Source organism: Schistocerca cancellata, chromosome 6 (assembly GCF_023864275.1).
Source record: "Schistocerca cancellata isolate TAMUIC-IGC-003103 chromosome 6, iqSchCanc2.1, whole genome shotgun sequence".
NCBI classification, from domain to species: domain Eukaryota; kingdom Metazoa; phylum Arthropoda; class Insecta; order Orthoptera; family Acrididae; genus Schistocerca; species Schistocerca cancellata.
Window position 1 is genome coordinate 684552051 of NC_064631.1, and position 15376 is coordinate 684567426.

The 15376-nt window shown below is 38.9% G+C and overlaps 1 protein-coding gene across 1 annotated transcript; it reads left to right on the forward strand.

Annotated features, from left to right (window-relative positions):
• Positions 1-8059: 8059 nt before the first annotated feature.
• LOC126088472 (piggyBac transposable element-derived protein 4-like) lies at positions 8060-12952 on the forward strand. The gene is made up of 2 exons (XM_049906614.1): positions 8060-9375; positions 12634-12952. Exons 1-2 carry the CDS (start codon positions 8060-8062, stop codon positions 12950-12952), a joined length of 1635 nt encoding a protein of 544 aa, XP_049762571.1.
• Positions 12953-15376: the final 2424 nt, after the last annotated feature.

The window sequence follows — 15376 nt, forward strand, 5'->3', positions numbered from 1 at the left end:
ATTTGACTTCTATAACACTAATACTGTCTGCAAGAGTGGCCATTTCTGCCTGATGAATGTTGAGTGGAAGATAATTCATATACATAAGGATTTGGAGTGGATCCAAAATTGAATCTTGTGGGGACTTCCTTCTTGATTTCACCCTAGTTACTAAAATTTTCCCTTTTCAACATTGTTTGAATTATTCAGCATAACTTTGGCACTCTGTTAATTATAATTCAAACCATTTGTGTGCAAAGCCATCAGTTCCATAAAACTTGAGTTTTTGTTAAGAGTCTAACATGATCTACATAACACCTTGGAAAGATCTCAAAAGATAACAACTGGCAATATTTTATTATTTAAGGATTGAAATATTTGATGAGTGAATGTATAAATAGCATTCTCAGTCAAGCAACCCTTCTGGAATCCAAACTTCATATGTTTGGTAAATCGCTTCTATTTGAATCAGAAACTAGAGTGCATTGTTTTTTGAATATTTAGGGAGAATATGCCAGTGCAGTAATGGGATAATAATTGTCTAAGCCTTTCTTGTCACATTTTACATAAAGAGGTTCAGTAATTGCATATTTTGACTGAAAAAATTTCTTGTGCCAATGTAACTTGTTCTCATTAATAAGCCCCCTACTTTGTGTGGACACACCTACTGTAGGGTGCTACAGTCTTAATTTCCATTAACTGTGCATCTTTATCATTATCTTGCTGCATGTAAGTTGGAAAATATACCACCGAAATCAGATTTAAGAAGGTCAAATAATGATCTGTTTCCTCTTGTCTGATAGTATGCATTTAGTTTTCTCTTAAATAGCTGAAAGTTTCCTAGAGGGTATCTGCAGACTTTTACAATTACCAAAGAAGTATTCTGCAGCAATAACTCACAAATACAAGCTTCTTGGTTCTTATCTACTCAAAAACTACTACTATCAATATTTTTGACTGTGTCTCTAACTTAACATATGTTGCGACTTCTTCTGTTTGCGCGTGCACTCTGTGCTAAATGGTGGTAGTCTATACTCCCTTAAATTTAATTTCTCTATCCTTGTGGTTACATTGTGTTCAGAGAGACACAGAACGTCTATCACTTACAAATTTTTCATATCCTGTAGATGTACAAGCAGCTCATCTACCTTGTTTTTCAGTCTCTCTAATCATCTGATGAAATGAACTAATTTTACATAACCAAATTCTGACGTAAATATGTATCCCTATGACTCCAATAATCAAAGGGATTTTGCCTTTTGTGCATCTACCACCCCCTCTCCCCCCCTCACCCCCTACACATTCTGCAAGATACTCAGCTAATCTGCCCTTTGCCGCCCTACTCAGGTGCAGTCCATAATTTGAGTATCTCCATCTCCTAATTCCAGCACAGGTACGACACTTTGCTTCAGTCAAAAGCAGTTCACACTACAGCTAACTCTGCACTGGTCATGGTGCTGCAAGACCTCAAACCCCACATGTGTGTGCTGTAGGTGGTCTTCATTCCCCCCAGTCACATTTTACCCTTGAGTGGGCCTGCGTATGTATAAAGTGCTCCAACCACAAAGAATATTGTCTTTTACTGTTACATTGTTATTTTACAATTTTTGACCCTATACCAGTTCCTTCTTTATTGCATCAGTTTAACACAGTCATAAGTCGTGTTGTTATACACCCAAGTTACCAGTAGTAACATAAAATAAACAGCGAGCTACATGAGAAAAAATTTACAGTCCATGCAAGAAAATCACATAATGAGGCAGTTGTCTACGAGATAATTAGTAACTGAATAAGCAATTGGCTGGGGTTTGAAGCAGCTGAGCTGTTTAATGATTTGAGTGGGTCATTACTGTGCGGTAACATTTGCACACAGCAAAAGAGTGATGTAATAAAAGTTTATTTTATTATTGTTTAATTAAACAGTGCTTTAGCTTGTATAAAGTAACTTTATTTGATAGTAATTGAATTAAATTCAGATTAAACTGTGATTTCACTTGTATATGTTTACCTTGGTAACATGAAGATAGCTATTCTTTACTTGTATACAAAATGTGCTGCATACCCACTCATGTTATGAAAAACAGCACACCTGCTTGAGGGTTAATACTGTACTCTTGTAGCCTGCCCGGTTAGCTGTGCAGTCTAACACACTGCTTTATGGGCGGGAAGGCTTGCCGGTCCCCGGCAGACATCCACCCAGCGGATTTGTGTTGAGGTCTGGTGTACTGGCCAGACTGTAGATCATTTTTAAGGCGGTTTTTCATCTGCCTTGGCAAATGTGGCTGGTTCCCCTTATTCCGCCTCAGTTACACTAGGTTGGCAATTGCTGCGCAGACACTTTCTCCATGTACGCATACACCATAATTACTCTACCACGCAAATATTGGTGTTAGACTCGTCTGGTTTAAGACGTTCCCAGGGGGATCCCCTGGGGCCGAACTGTACATTCAGTGTGGGGCGGCAGTGGGATGAGTAGACTGCTGTAGTCTAGCCTGTTGTGGGATTCTGTAGCTCTGCGGGCTACGGTGGGGACAAAGCCTCTCCATCGTTCCTAGGTCCCAGTTCAATACACTATGCTACACGACATACTCTTGTAAGTTGTAAGCTCAGAATGTTTCCTGCTCCTCCTCCTGTAAGTACCTGGTTCTCAGCATGAAAATCTTTGCACGAAGCCCATATGTTCTGTCGTCTGGCTGAGCTGGTTGTTCCTACGAGTCTTCTGCACTCTACATTGCAGGACTGGTTGAGGCTCTTCACCTACTTAGGTAACATGTGAAGCTTTGATTGCTAACCAGAATTTGAAATGAGATTTCTGAGATTTTCTTCTTTAGCTTATTGCTTGTTACCATTTCCCATTGTCTCTTCTCACTTAAGCCTATCTAATTCAAAATGTGCCATTTCTAGTTATGCTTGAAGGGAATGAATCTCTTGCATGTTCCATGAATCTCTTGTCTTGACTGCATAGTATAGAACTCCATGAGAGAGTCACATCTGATACTTCACTGGCCTCCCCACTACAATCTCTCCATTGAAACACAAATGCACAGGTGTGACATGTTTCTCCCACACTAACCATGGCAACATCACACTTATCACACAACACTACTTTTACAGTAAACTAAAAAAACTATAACAAACACTTAAATTTCAATAAAGTAAGAGCTAGCGAAAACTTATCTTCTGATGAGTTGCACAGCTAACTTCCAGATGACAGCTAGATGCGAACCTGAGAATGTAAACACCGCACAGATTTCCACTGAATGTAAATTTTGGATTTCAGAAGACATGAAACGCATGAAAATTAAAATAGCACAATTTCCAACAGAATAAAAGAGTTCCTATTCAGGAGAAGGAAAAAGCACAGTACTGTCTCCAACACAACGTGTGTTCTGCCCTGTTAGTGCTAGCATTGGAGAGCTTGAGTGTGTGCAACAAACACAGTCATAAGGTGAAATTGTATACTATAAGGAAAGTTGTCCGTAGTTCTTGACCGGAACATTTTTCTAAGGAATTGGTATGCATTAGCTGCTGTCTGAGACATAAGCTCATCAAGTCACTCTCAATCCAAAATATGTCTTCCCAACCCAGTGGCTGGTGTATTAGACTGAATGGACTCCATTCATGGTGATTGGATGTTCCTTACCTGTAAAAGCTTTCAGGGCACTGTTATTGCTGATGCCCAACTGTAATTCGCTGTAACTTCAGTAGATTTCTTTCTCTAATCTACAACTCAACTGACTTGTTCTTTGCATTTAGTTCACCCCATCTCTCTCTCCCAGCCATCCCCCTCAACCCCTCTCCATCCCCCTCCCACCTCAGTCCCTGTTCCTCTTCCCATCACCCTCTCCCCCCCCCCCATCCACCCCTCTCTCTCCCCCATCCACCCCTCTCTCTCCCCCATCCACCGCCTCTCTCCCCCATCATCCCCCTCTCCCCCCATCACCCCCTCTTTCCCTCCACCCACACCAACCCTCTCTCCTGCCATCACCCCCCCTTCTCTTCCCCCATCACCCCCCCCTCTCTCCGCCATCACTCTCTCCCACTCCCCCAATCCCCTGCCTCCCCCCCCCTCTCTCTCTCTCTCTCTCTCTCTCTCTCTCTCTCTCTCTAATACACACACACACACACACACACACACACACACACACACACACACACACACTCACTCCCTCACTCACTTTTTTCTCGACAACTTCCCACTATTCTACCCGACAGGCAGCCTTTGTAGGACACTGCCCAGCAGCTTGAAACTCAATGTGATTTCCAGACTCGAACTCATTCTTGATTTGACATCAGAAATGCTGCCATTGTACTCATCAGGAGTGCAGCATGTACCAGTGAAACCAGTCATCTCCAGTGCCATCTATATAATATGTCTGTGGCAGTGTTTCACAATAGTGACCAATAGTGTGCCCAAAAGAACTAGCAAACTTTGTTAATTCTTACTTTAGTAGTATAGCTACAAAGTTACAGGAAAATTTTTCAAAATCTCATAATCCACGAACACGGGAATATACATCAAATTCAATGGTATTGCTACCCACTACTGAGGAAGAAGTATGTAATGTGGTAAGGAAATTAAAGAGCAAAAATTCAGCAGGTTTAGATGAAATTCCAATGTCTGTGCTGAAAAAATGCATAAATAGTATCAAAGCCCCCCTAACCAATATCATAAATGAATCTTTCAAAGCCGGTTGTTTCCCTGATTATCTGAAACATGCAAAAATTTTACCTCTACACAAAAAAGATGATGTAGAAAACATTGAGAACTACAGGCCAATTGCCCTACTGTCATCATTTTCCAAAATAATAGAGTCCATAATGAAGAACAGACTTATGAGCTATCTAAACAAATACAACCTTCTTTCAAATGACCAATTTGGTTTCAGACCCAGCAGAGATACAGAAATGGCAATAGCACATTTCACTAAAGTGGTTTTAGAAGCACTGGATGAAGGCAACTATGTATCTGGCATATTCCTTGACCTGTCAAAGGCCTTTGATACAGTTGACCACCAGAATCTATTACTTAAGTTAGAAGCACTAGGAGTAAGAGGGGTAATCAACAAATGGTTCCATTCATACCTAAAAAATAGAGTACAGTGGGTAGAGATCTCGCATGTCTCCAGTAGATCAAAGTTCATAGAAAAACACCTGTCAGATCCACAACATATTAATATTGGGGTCCCTCAGGGAAGTGTGCTGGGTCCGGTGTTGTTCTTGATTTATATAAATGACTTTCCACAATATATCCGACATGGAGAGAAGATATTGTTTGCCGATGACAGCAATATTATAATCACCAGTGAGACATCAGCACAAATGTTGGAAAATTGTAATGAATCACTGAAAGATGTCTACAAATGGTCTACAGAGAATAAAGTGACCTTAAATATTAAGAAAACAAATAGCATACGCTTTAGAATAAACAGAAAAAACAGTCCCCTAAAGTTAAAGCTACATAACACCTCTGTAGACGAAGTGCCCACCACAAAATTCCTAGGGTTGCATATTGACAGCCAGCTTAGGTGGAGTGAACATGTTAAAAAACTCACAAAGAAGATATCTACAACGTGTTACGCACTTAGAGTTCTCTCCTCAGTATGCAGCGATGAATGTCTAAGAACTGTATATTTTAGCTATGTACATTCAGTCATAAGCTATGGGATAATTTTCTGGGGAAATAATGTACTCAACTTACAAACAGTTTTTAAAGTGCAGAAGAGAGCAGTGAGAATTATAACTAAAAGCAGTAAGTGGGCTCACTGCAGAGAACTATTCAAAATACTTGGTATTCTAACTGTTCCCTGTTTATTTATGTTCCACACTATAGTATATATAAAGAAAAATATAGTGAATTATAGTACAAACAGCATTTTACACAGCTATAGCACAAGAACAAGCCACTGCCTTCATCTAGATAGGAGAAATAAGCATAAGACCCAAAAAAGTTTCTTGTATCAGGGTGTAAAATTGTATAACAAGCTGCCACAGGAAATCAAAGAAATTAACAGCATGTACTGTTTCAGAAAAACTCTTAAACTGTATTTTCAGGAACACTGTTTTTACACAGTAAGTGAATATTTAAATGTTTGAATGTAATTTAAGTGACATAATGACATTGTATTGTATATTCTGTAAATGTATAACAAGCTGCACAGGACATCAAAGAAATTAACAACATGCACTATTACAGAAAAACCCTTAAACTATATTTTCAGGAACACTGTTTCTAAACAATAAGTGAATATTTAATTGTTTGAATGTAATTTAAGTGATAAATGTCATTGTATTTGTATACTCTGTAAATGCATATAAAAGTGTCAATGTATCTGCAAAAATCACTGTATCCAAACTGACAACATCCATACATTGCAAAATGTCTACGGATGGCTAATCAAATAAATAAATAAATAAAGGTTGTACATTCAGGACCATTATTATATTTGTGACAAACCTTGATTAGATACAGACGATATTTATGCTGCTTTTACTTGGTAGCTGTTTCAGTAGCTAGCGTTATTGTGTACATTCTCTGTAGTAATAACATTTTATTGTTATTAGCTGTGCAGACACCTTTCTCTGCTTCTGCCTGCATAACCCTTTTTGGAATACTATTTGTAATATATTATTATGGGAAGGAAAGTTGCTGCTCACCATATAGTGGAGATACTGAGTCACAGATAGGCACAACAAAAAGATTTTCACACTTAAAGCTACCGGCCAAAGGCCTTTGTCGACAACACACCACACACATGACTGCAGTATCGGGCAACTGAAACCACATCAGTGTGGTGCATCTTGTTTTGCTTTTTGTACCACCAAGTCATGATTCCAAAGAACAAGCACTCTATCACAGCAGGTGGAGCATTTTGTCATCATGCCTTGCTGATGTCTGGAGCTGACATCTGTACAGAGGCACATACAGTGGAATGTTCTCCTCTTAATAACTATCTATATATGTTTTTCTCTCTTGTGAACATCTTTCATAAGCCTAATAGGATAATGATGGAACATGTTACTCTGAAGAAACTCATATTACACTACACATCGTAGAGGATCTCCTCATTGTATATCAGTTAGAGCAAAACACTCTTACAGTCATTATTGTGATTTGCCAGGTTCACTCTCTGAGTACCTGACTGCACTGAATCACAGAAACCAGTTTGACAGCAGCAGAAGTATTCTTTATGTGAAAGACGTAGTAAACACATCATACATATTGTTGAACAATGCGATAGACTTGTCTCATTGTGAATAATTTATGTATTCTTCAGTGCTATAGAAACTTTTGGTATTAGAAATTTTAAATAAGGCTTACATTTTTATATTCTTTATTTCTGCGTGAAATACATTGAAGAATACTTTAGGTTGATATAACATACTTTTCTGGTATGGAGCCCTGCTATGCATTTCAAATGAAAATAATTCCTACTTCTAGTTTCACTACAGACAACTTCACTGTTTAGTACTTAAAATTCCCTGTGTGATATTAAAGACCATGAATACACTGCCCTGGTGATGAGGGGGCCTTAACTCTTTGGAGCACGGTGGTATACATAGTATACCACCTTTTGAAAATTTTCTTGGCTCTTTGCACAGTGGTTTAACTGCACGACCACCACTCTAATATGCTCACCTAGTTCTCTACTTATCAGACAGATGGCACTCACTGCCTATAAGGAATCAGTTCCCGCCAAGAATTGCATAGATTACAACTGTGAAAGCTGCGTGCTGAGTTGTGCATGGTTTTTGCGTGTGAATAGTGGTTTATAACGAATTTCTTGTTGCGCCTGTGTTTTTTCCATATCTTGGACGTCACAGCTACGGTATGAACCCATGTATACATTCATATGCACAATCTTCCGTTATTTATATACAATTTATTTTGGTGGTATATTATTTGTACCACCGTGCATGTAGCAGTATTCTATTGCATTTCGTTTCCTAGTATAAAATTCGAAATCCTCCGCTACAAAGTTTAGTTTTTAATTGTGTTGTGACTTATTTTAGCTCTTTCTCCATTTTGTTTTGCTTACGTATTCTTTACTTGGATTCAGGCTGTTGTTTGAAAATGAAAATGTCAAGAAGAGGCTTACGAGATGAAGAAATCGAACGATTATTGTGTGAAATTCCATCAGACGAGGATTCCACTGTTGACACCACAGATGACGAATCTGATTATGAAGCAAGCATTGTTGCGGAGGCTATTGTGTCGTCTGAAGGCGAAGTTTCAGAGAGCGAGGAAGAAAGTGAGTCCACTCCGCCAAAACGCGCTGCTGACACAGCGCCAACTTGGGGACAACAATTCAATGCTACCTCAGGAATGCAGTTCGACAGTGAATCAGGACCAAGTGCTTTTATTAGGGACATTGATGATCCAGAACCTATCGATATATTCGAAAAAATATTTCCAAAAGAGCTAGTTGAGCTAATCGTTTTCCAAACAAATTTATATGCGACGCAATCTGGCAAGTCTTTCACTCCAACAACTGACAATGAAATACGAACTTTCCTGGGAATCAACATTTTGATGGGTATAAAGCGTATGCCAGCATACAGAGACTACTGGTCTAGTGCCCCAGAACTTCATGATCGTTATATTGCATCTCTGATGGCAGTAAATCGGTTTGGATGGTTACTGAGGAACATTCATCTGAATGATAACACATTGCATCCAGAAAAAGGACACCCAGGTTATGACAAACTGTACAAGCTGCGACCAGTGATCAAGATACTATCTGAATCTTTTTCCAAGTGTTACCAACCCAGCAAACACCTAGCAATTGATGAGTCAATGATCAAATTCAAAGGCCGCAACAGTATGAAACAATACATGAGAGATAAACCCATAAAGCGTGGTTACAAAGTGTGGATGCTGTGTGACAAGACCTCTTACAACTTGAAATTTGATATTTACACCGGAAAAGTAGGTGACACAGTGCAAACAGGCCTTGGGGAGCATGTAGTGCTGAGTTTGTCCTCTGAACTCGTAAATAAAGGCCATTATCTTTATTTCGACAACTATTTCAATAGCTATAACTTGTTGGCTGGTTTACAGCAGAGAAACATATATGCCTGTGGGACAGTTCAACCAACAAGGAAACATTTACCCAAATTAAAAACAGACAAAGAATTAAGCAGAGGTGAATTTGACTGGAGGGTCAGCAACTGTGGCATCCTCTACTTGAAGTGGAAAGATAAGAGAGCTGTTCATCTCCTTTCAAATTTTCACAGTCCTGAAGTTACTACAGTGACTCGCCGTGAAAGAGATGGTTCACGCATAGAGCTACCTTGTCCTCAAGCAGTGATGGATTACAATGCACACATGAACAATGTCGACAAGTTCGACCAACTGAAAAAATCATATGAAATAAGCCGGAGAAGTAAAAAGTGGTGGCACCGAATATTCTTTCACCTGCTTGATGTCAGTATCGTCAACAGCTATATAATTTGGAAGGAACTAGGCGATAGAGAAAAAATGACTGCCAAAGTCTTCAGGATGAGTATCCTGCAAAGCTTAGTAACCCAGAAAACACCATTGAGGCCATCTAGACTTCATGAGAGTCAAGTCCACGTAAAGAAAAACAAGCCATATGTTTCCTCACGCCAGCGTCTCGACAATTCATCCCACCAGCCAGAGCGTACTACCGCCAGACGTTGTGCGAAATGCAGTACAAAAAAGAAGCAAGTGCGCACTTTCTGGATGTGCGCTGAATGCAAAGTGCCTTTGTGCCTTAGCAAAACAAAAAGGTGCTTTCAAGATTTTCACAAAAAGGAATAAGAAACATATTTTATTTGTAAGGTTTGTAATTTGATTTTGTATTGTAAATGACCAATTGCCAGAAATAAAATTATTTTACATTAATTATACTAATTATTACTGCTTAGAGTAGAATTTAAAGGTGAGTTACAAGCACAAACCAAGATATCTCAAAAACTTTAGGTACGGCCCTAAGTGGCATGGTGGTATATTATATATACCACCATCTAAAACCAAAATCAATACAATAAAAAATTTTAATTCATGTTTTCCTTTATTAGCAACCCCACCAGACATAGAAAATGCATGTTTTATTAAAAAATTAATTAAACATAAAATCTGTGCATCAAAGAGTTAAGAACCATTCAGACTTTCTGACTAATCTATCCAGAGGACACAATGGTCCAGGACATTCAGAACACACTTATTTCTGTCATTGAAGGAAATGACTGTTATACTGGATTGTAGAAAGTGTAGGAATTCAGGGAAATGATCTTGCATGCTTGAACTTAAAAGTTAAGGTAAAACAGTGTGTTGAAAGGGAAAAATTATTGGTTGTAGGTAGAGAGTTTTGGCTGTCATCATTTATAGTGTTAGAAAAAAACAGACTATGGCAACTGTACGTCCACAGAAAATAGTCCTGTATGCACAATGAAGTTGACTGAATACCATTTAAACAGGTCGTCAGCATAAGATGTACAGAACCTTGTCTGGTGGGAAGACCTGCCAATCTGTAATACTTCACCACCACCACATATCAATTGTATCAAAAGAAAAATCACTTGATGTTCCTGTAGAATCATAAGGAGCTGAAATTGATGCCCACAATTAATCTTTAGGAAGTTACATTCCAAGTACAGCCAGTAGAAACATTTAAAATTAGAAGAGGAAAAAAGGGCCCTCAGCATGTATACCATACTACCTCTCCCATAGTTTCCTCTCATACAAGCACCCTCAGAGATTTTGTACACAAACATATCTTCCACGCAGCCTCATCCCTCTTTCAAAAAAGAAAGAAACCCTCATGTCACCCAGTAACACACAAGCACATCAAATGCCTCAGTACTCCAACAAGGCTGTGACTTTCTCAGGACAAGCTCAGAAATGTGATTAACTCTTTGTAGTACCCTCTGCATACCTTCCAGTGTCACTTTCCATTATTCTTATAACCTCTGTAAGATCCTTTGCGAAATATAAGAGTGGTGACAGAACACACTGTTATCTACTGTACACTTTTTTTATCTTTAACCACCCACTCTCTCTGACTGTTCCTTCACCATTGTCTATCCTCATCCTCACAACAGATGTATCCTCTCATTATCCTACTCCCAAGGTTTCTATTGCCCCAGTAAAACCTATCCACCCTTCACCACTTGCTCTAGTCTCCCACAGTTATAATTTCTACAATATCAAAGGCAGAGCAACACACAAAACCATGAATGTTGTCATCTTCCAACTAAAGCGTGTTTACATCACTACCCTTTTTATAGGAATGACTTCCACAAAATTATGTGAACAAACATACATGAGCTGTTTGTGGTGTGGAATCTAAGCAAATTGCTGAGCATGCTCTGCGGCAGAATCTTCGTATCCAGTACTAGTTTCCCTCAACTTTGGAGATGGAAACTTGGCGTCACCTTCACATCCTCACTTACCACCACCTTCCTGGACTTGAATTAGGTTAACAATCCACACACCACACTCTCCTTTTTCCCCATAAGAAGTCTTTTTTTTTCCTTTGTTAGAATTTTCTTGTTTATCTTGTCATACTGTATACTTTTTGCTCTTTGACCACTCACTCTCTCTTGACTCTCCATTCATTGTTGTGTACCCTCGTCCTCACAACAGGTGAGTTCCTCTCAACCTGCAATCTGAGTGATATGATATAACGTTCCTTTCCAGCCTTCCCCAGATTCCCCCTCTTTTGTCCCTGAGAAACAATCCACAGTTTCAAAAACTAGGTATCGTTTTTAATCAAATGTTTGAATGTAATGAAAACATGTCTCCCTAAAAAAGTACAGACTGGGTTATTGTCCTAAGTTTTATAACCAAATGATAAGCAGAAAACTGAAAAAATGGGGTATCACATGGGCAAGTGTGACATGTAGTTTCACAAAAAGAGATTTATTTGCTTGAAGTAAATGAGGGTATTTAAGAAAAATGTTATTAGTGATTTGAGGGAAAATTGAAGTATTTCATGATTGGCTGCTGTTACCTATGTAAATGAAGTGTCAAAAAGTTGTTCTCATCTAGGCCTATCTGTTACACACACAAAAATTTGCAGTGGTGTGATATTTAACTGTCAAAATGACATCCTTTGAACAGAGTATTAAATTCAGGGTATTAGGAGAATGAGAGACGCTAGGGAGGAGATTTTGTAAATGTCTCTATGGTAATGCCTCAGTGTCATCACAGCTCTATAAATGACTATAGTTTATTGCTATTTAGTGGAGAAAAGTATGATATTGTCAAACGTCAGATCAGCATGCACATGTTCCACCTCTACATTTATTCGTTTCTGGAGATGGTGGAACTGGTAAAAACTTTGTGCTCAGTGTGATGTGCAAATTGATAAAATTGCGCACAGTAAGGTTGGTGCTATTCTTGTCACTGTGCCACCTGCTGTTGCAGGTAAGAACATAAATGGAATGACCTGCCATCATGCTTTTAGTCTTTTAAATGACAAGAAGCGTCAAATTACTTGTGTGCCATTGGCTGGTGAACAATTAGAGAAAGAAGTCATAAAATTCAGTGACATTCGTTGATAATAATTGATGACTGCTCATATATAAATGTTAGCTGTGATCTATAGGCAATGCAGAGAATTCAAAGCAACATCAAATGGTGACTTTAGTAATTTAAACGTTGTTCTCATTGAAAACCTGTTTCAGTTGCAGCCTGTTCTTGGCACGTGGATTTTCAAGCAAGGAAAATCTTAACGAGCACCTCTACAGTTTCAGTCAGTGTATACAACAGCAAGATAATGTCTTTATTGCATTGCTTAATCAACTTCATGACGCTACGTTCACATCTGATGACAAAGATATCCTGTATGGCAAAGTTATCTCTAAAGCTGATCTAAGAGCAGAGAGTGTGAAGCAGTTGATTGGCATCTATCCAACAAATGCACACTATGTTGCCTGGAACCAGGAGGGACTTGCAGAACTGACTGCAAAAGTTTATAAAGCTTACACTATTGATAAGTACTGAAAAAACAAATGGCAGAGGATACAGGAAAGCCAGCACTGAAAAAACACCATAAATAAAATGCCAATTGTTGTTATAGACATGCTGACGAAGTCAGTATTGCAGCTGGCACTCAAGCTATGGTGAGGATAAACATTTCAATTAATGCTGGTCTCATCAGTGGCACATGGGTGAAATTGTTGAGATTCATTGGGTGCATGAAAATCAGTCTCCTGAAGGTCGGCAACCTATGGAAGTTCTCATTTGCTTTGATGATCCTCTCAACATTATCTTCAAGCCACGAGTGGCCTACCAGGACCATCCGATCGCCGTGTCGCTCTCAGTGGAGGATGCGGATAGGAGGGGCGTGGGGTCAGCACACCACTCTCCCAGCCGTTATGATGGTATTCTCGACAGAAGCTGCTACTATTCGGTCGAGTAGCTCCTCAATTGGCATCATGAGGCTGAGTGCACCCCGAAAAATGGCAACACCGCATGGCGGCCTGGATGGTCACCCATCCAAGTGCCGACCACGCCTGACAGCACTTAACTTCGGTGATCTCACAGGAACCGGTGTATCCACTGCGGAAAGGCCATTGCCTTCTCAACATTTCAACTAATGATAAACATCTCTAAGCAGTTCAACCAACATCTGTTGTTTACAATGGAAAAGTCAACATGAAAATTCAGTGACTTCAGGAGCCTTTGACACTACGTAAGCTGGGTAATAAGTGCTGACAAGTTGCAAGGCAAGGGCTTACTTTGCCTTCAGGCATGGTCTGCTTGGGCTGACAAATATTCATTACTGGTCCTGCACAAGAGAATTTTCAGTCTTTGGGCTCTATTTTATTTTATGTTATTTTATTTTATTTTTTATTTATTTATTTTTATTTTTTGCACATTTGAGAAGCCTTCTGCTGATTGACACAGAGCAGCACTTCAGAATAGAAAGACTTCCTATAACTATTCCCAAACTCAAGAGCTGAAGAAGTTATCAGAATTCCACTTTTCATCACATTAGAAATTGTGGATGTCTTTCTTTCATGTTGAGAAAATAAAATGTGAAATCACAGCATTAACTGAAACTTCACTACTTTTTCTTGGTCTATATGCTCTTAATAGTAGTAGAATACCAATTGATGCTTAAACATATTGTTTTTCATGCTTTCTGAACAAAACTTAAAAATAAATATGCAATTGTGTTCTGAACTAATTTGTTTAAAAATGAGAAATAAAATACAGTAGAATCTCGCATAGCGAGCACAATTTGCTGCAGAATATTACTCGTAAAGTGAAATACAATTTATCCTGCATAAATTAATGTAAAGTAGAATAATGCAGTCCATCCAGAAAAAATACTAAAAGTTCTATTTGATTCATGCCATTTATTCAAAGAAAATTATGCATACAGTATTATATACTTTATTATTCATGATAGATAACTAATTCTTTTTTTACTAGGAAACTATTTTTAGTCATTCGTTTCGGCTGATGCTTCAACAGTTGGTGAAAATGCAATGCAGCATTATTGTCAAATAAATTTGTAGCACATGTAGCCACAGCTTTATTGGCATGATTTTCAATGTATGATGCAACCGATTCCCAAGCTTACAGCATTTCTCTTATTGTGCTAGAAGATTGCTGCTTTGCTGTTACCACCGCCACCACTTCCTTCTCATCCTCCTCCTCGTCCTCCTCCAAACTCCTCTCCACAACTTCCTGCTGTGAAACACACTGCATCCCCATAAGCTCATTGGTGCTCATTTATTGACTGTAATTAGACTAGATTAGATTAGATTAGCCATCTTTCACAAGCTCATCAATATCATTGTTATCCACTTCTAGTCCCATGCTCTTGGCCAACAATCTTATTGACTACAGGCTCCACAAGTACTGACTCAAATGCATCAGTCACATTCGACAATGCACTCTGGCCAAAGCTGCTTCCAAGCAGAAGTAAGAGTTTTCTTGGTAAGCCCTTCCCGCACCTTTCTGATCGTCTTGATGCAGGCAAAGATGTTGAAGTAATATTTCCAGAATACTCTGTGAGTGAGATTGGTCAACTCAAAGCGAAGCTAATGTAGTGCTTCTTAAAGTTAGGCAGGAGCATTGTCCGTAACAAGCAAGACATGGAGTGGCAGTTCATCCCAAGCAAATATTTTTTCAGTGAAGGATCAAACACTTCATTGATCCAATGACAAAAAAGATCATGTGTTACACAAGCCATGTTGTTGGACCTCCACATCACATTTTACCTGCTCTTCTGGACTTTACACTTCCTGAATGGTCGTGGAGTTTCTGAATAGAAAACAAGGCAGCAGCTTAATTTCAAATAGACTCTTGCACTGACACAAAATAGCAATGTAGATGGTCTTTAATTGGCTTGTGATCAGGCAATACATTCTCCTCTGCTGTTATACAGGTAAGCTTCAGCACCTTTTTCCAGAA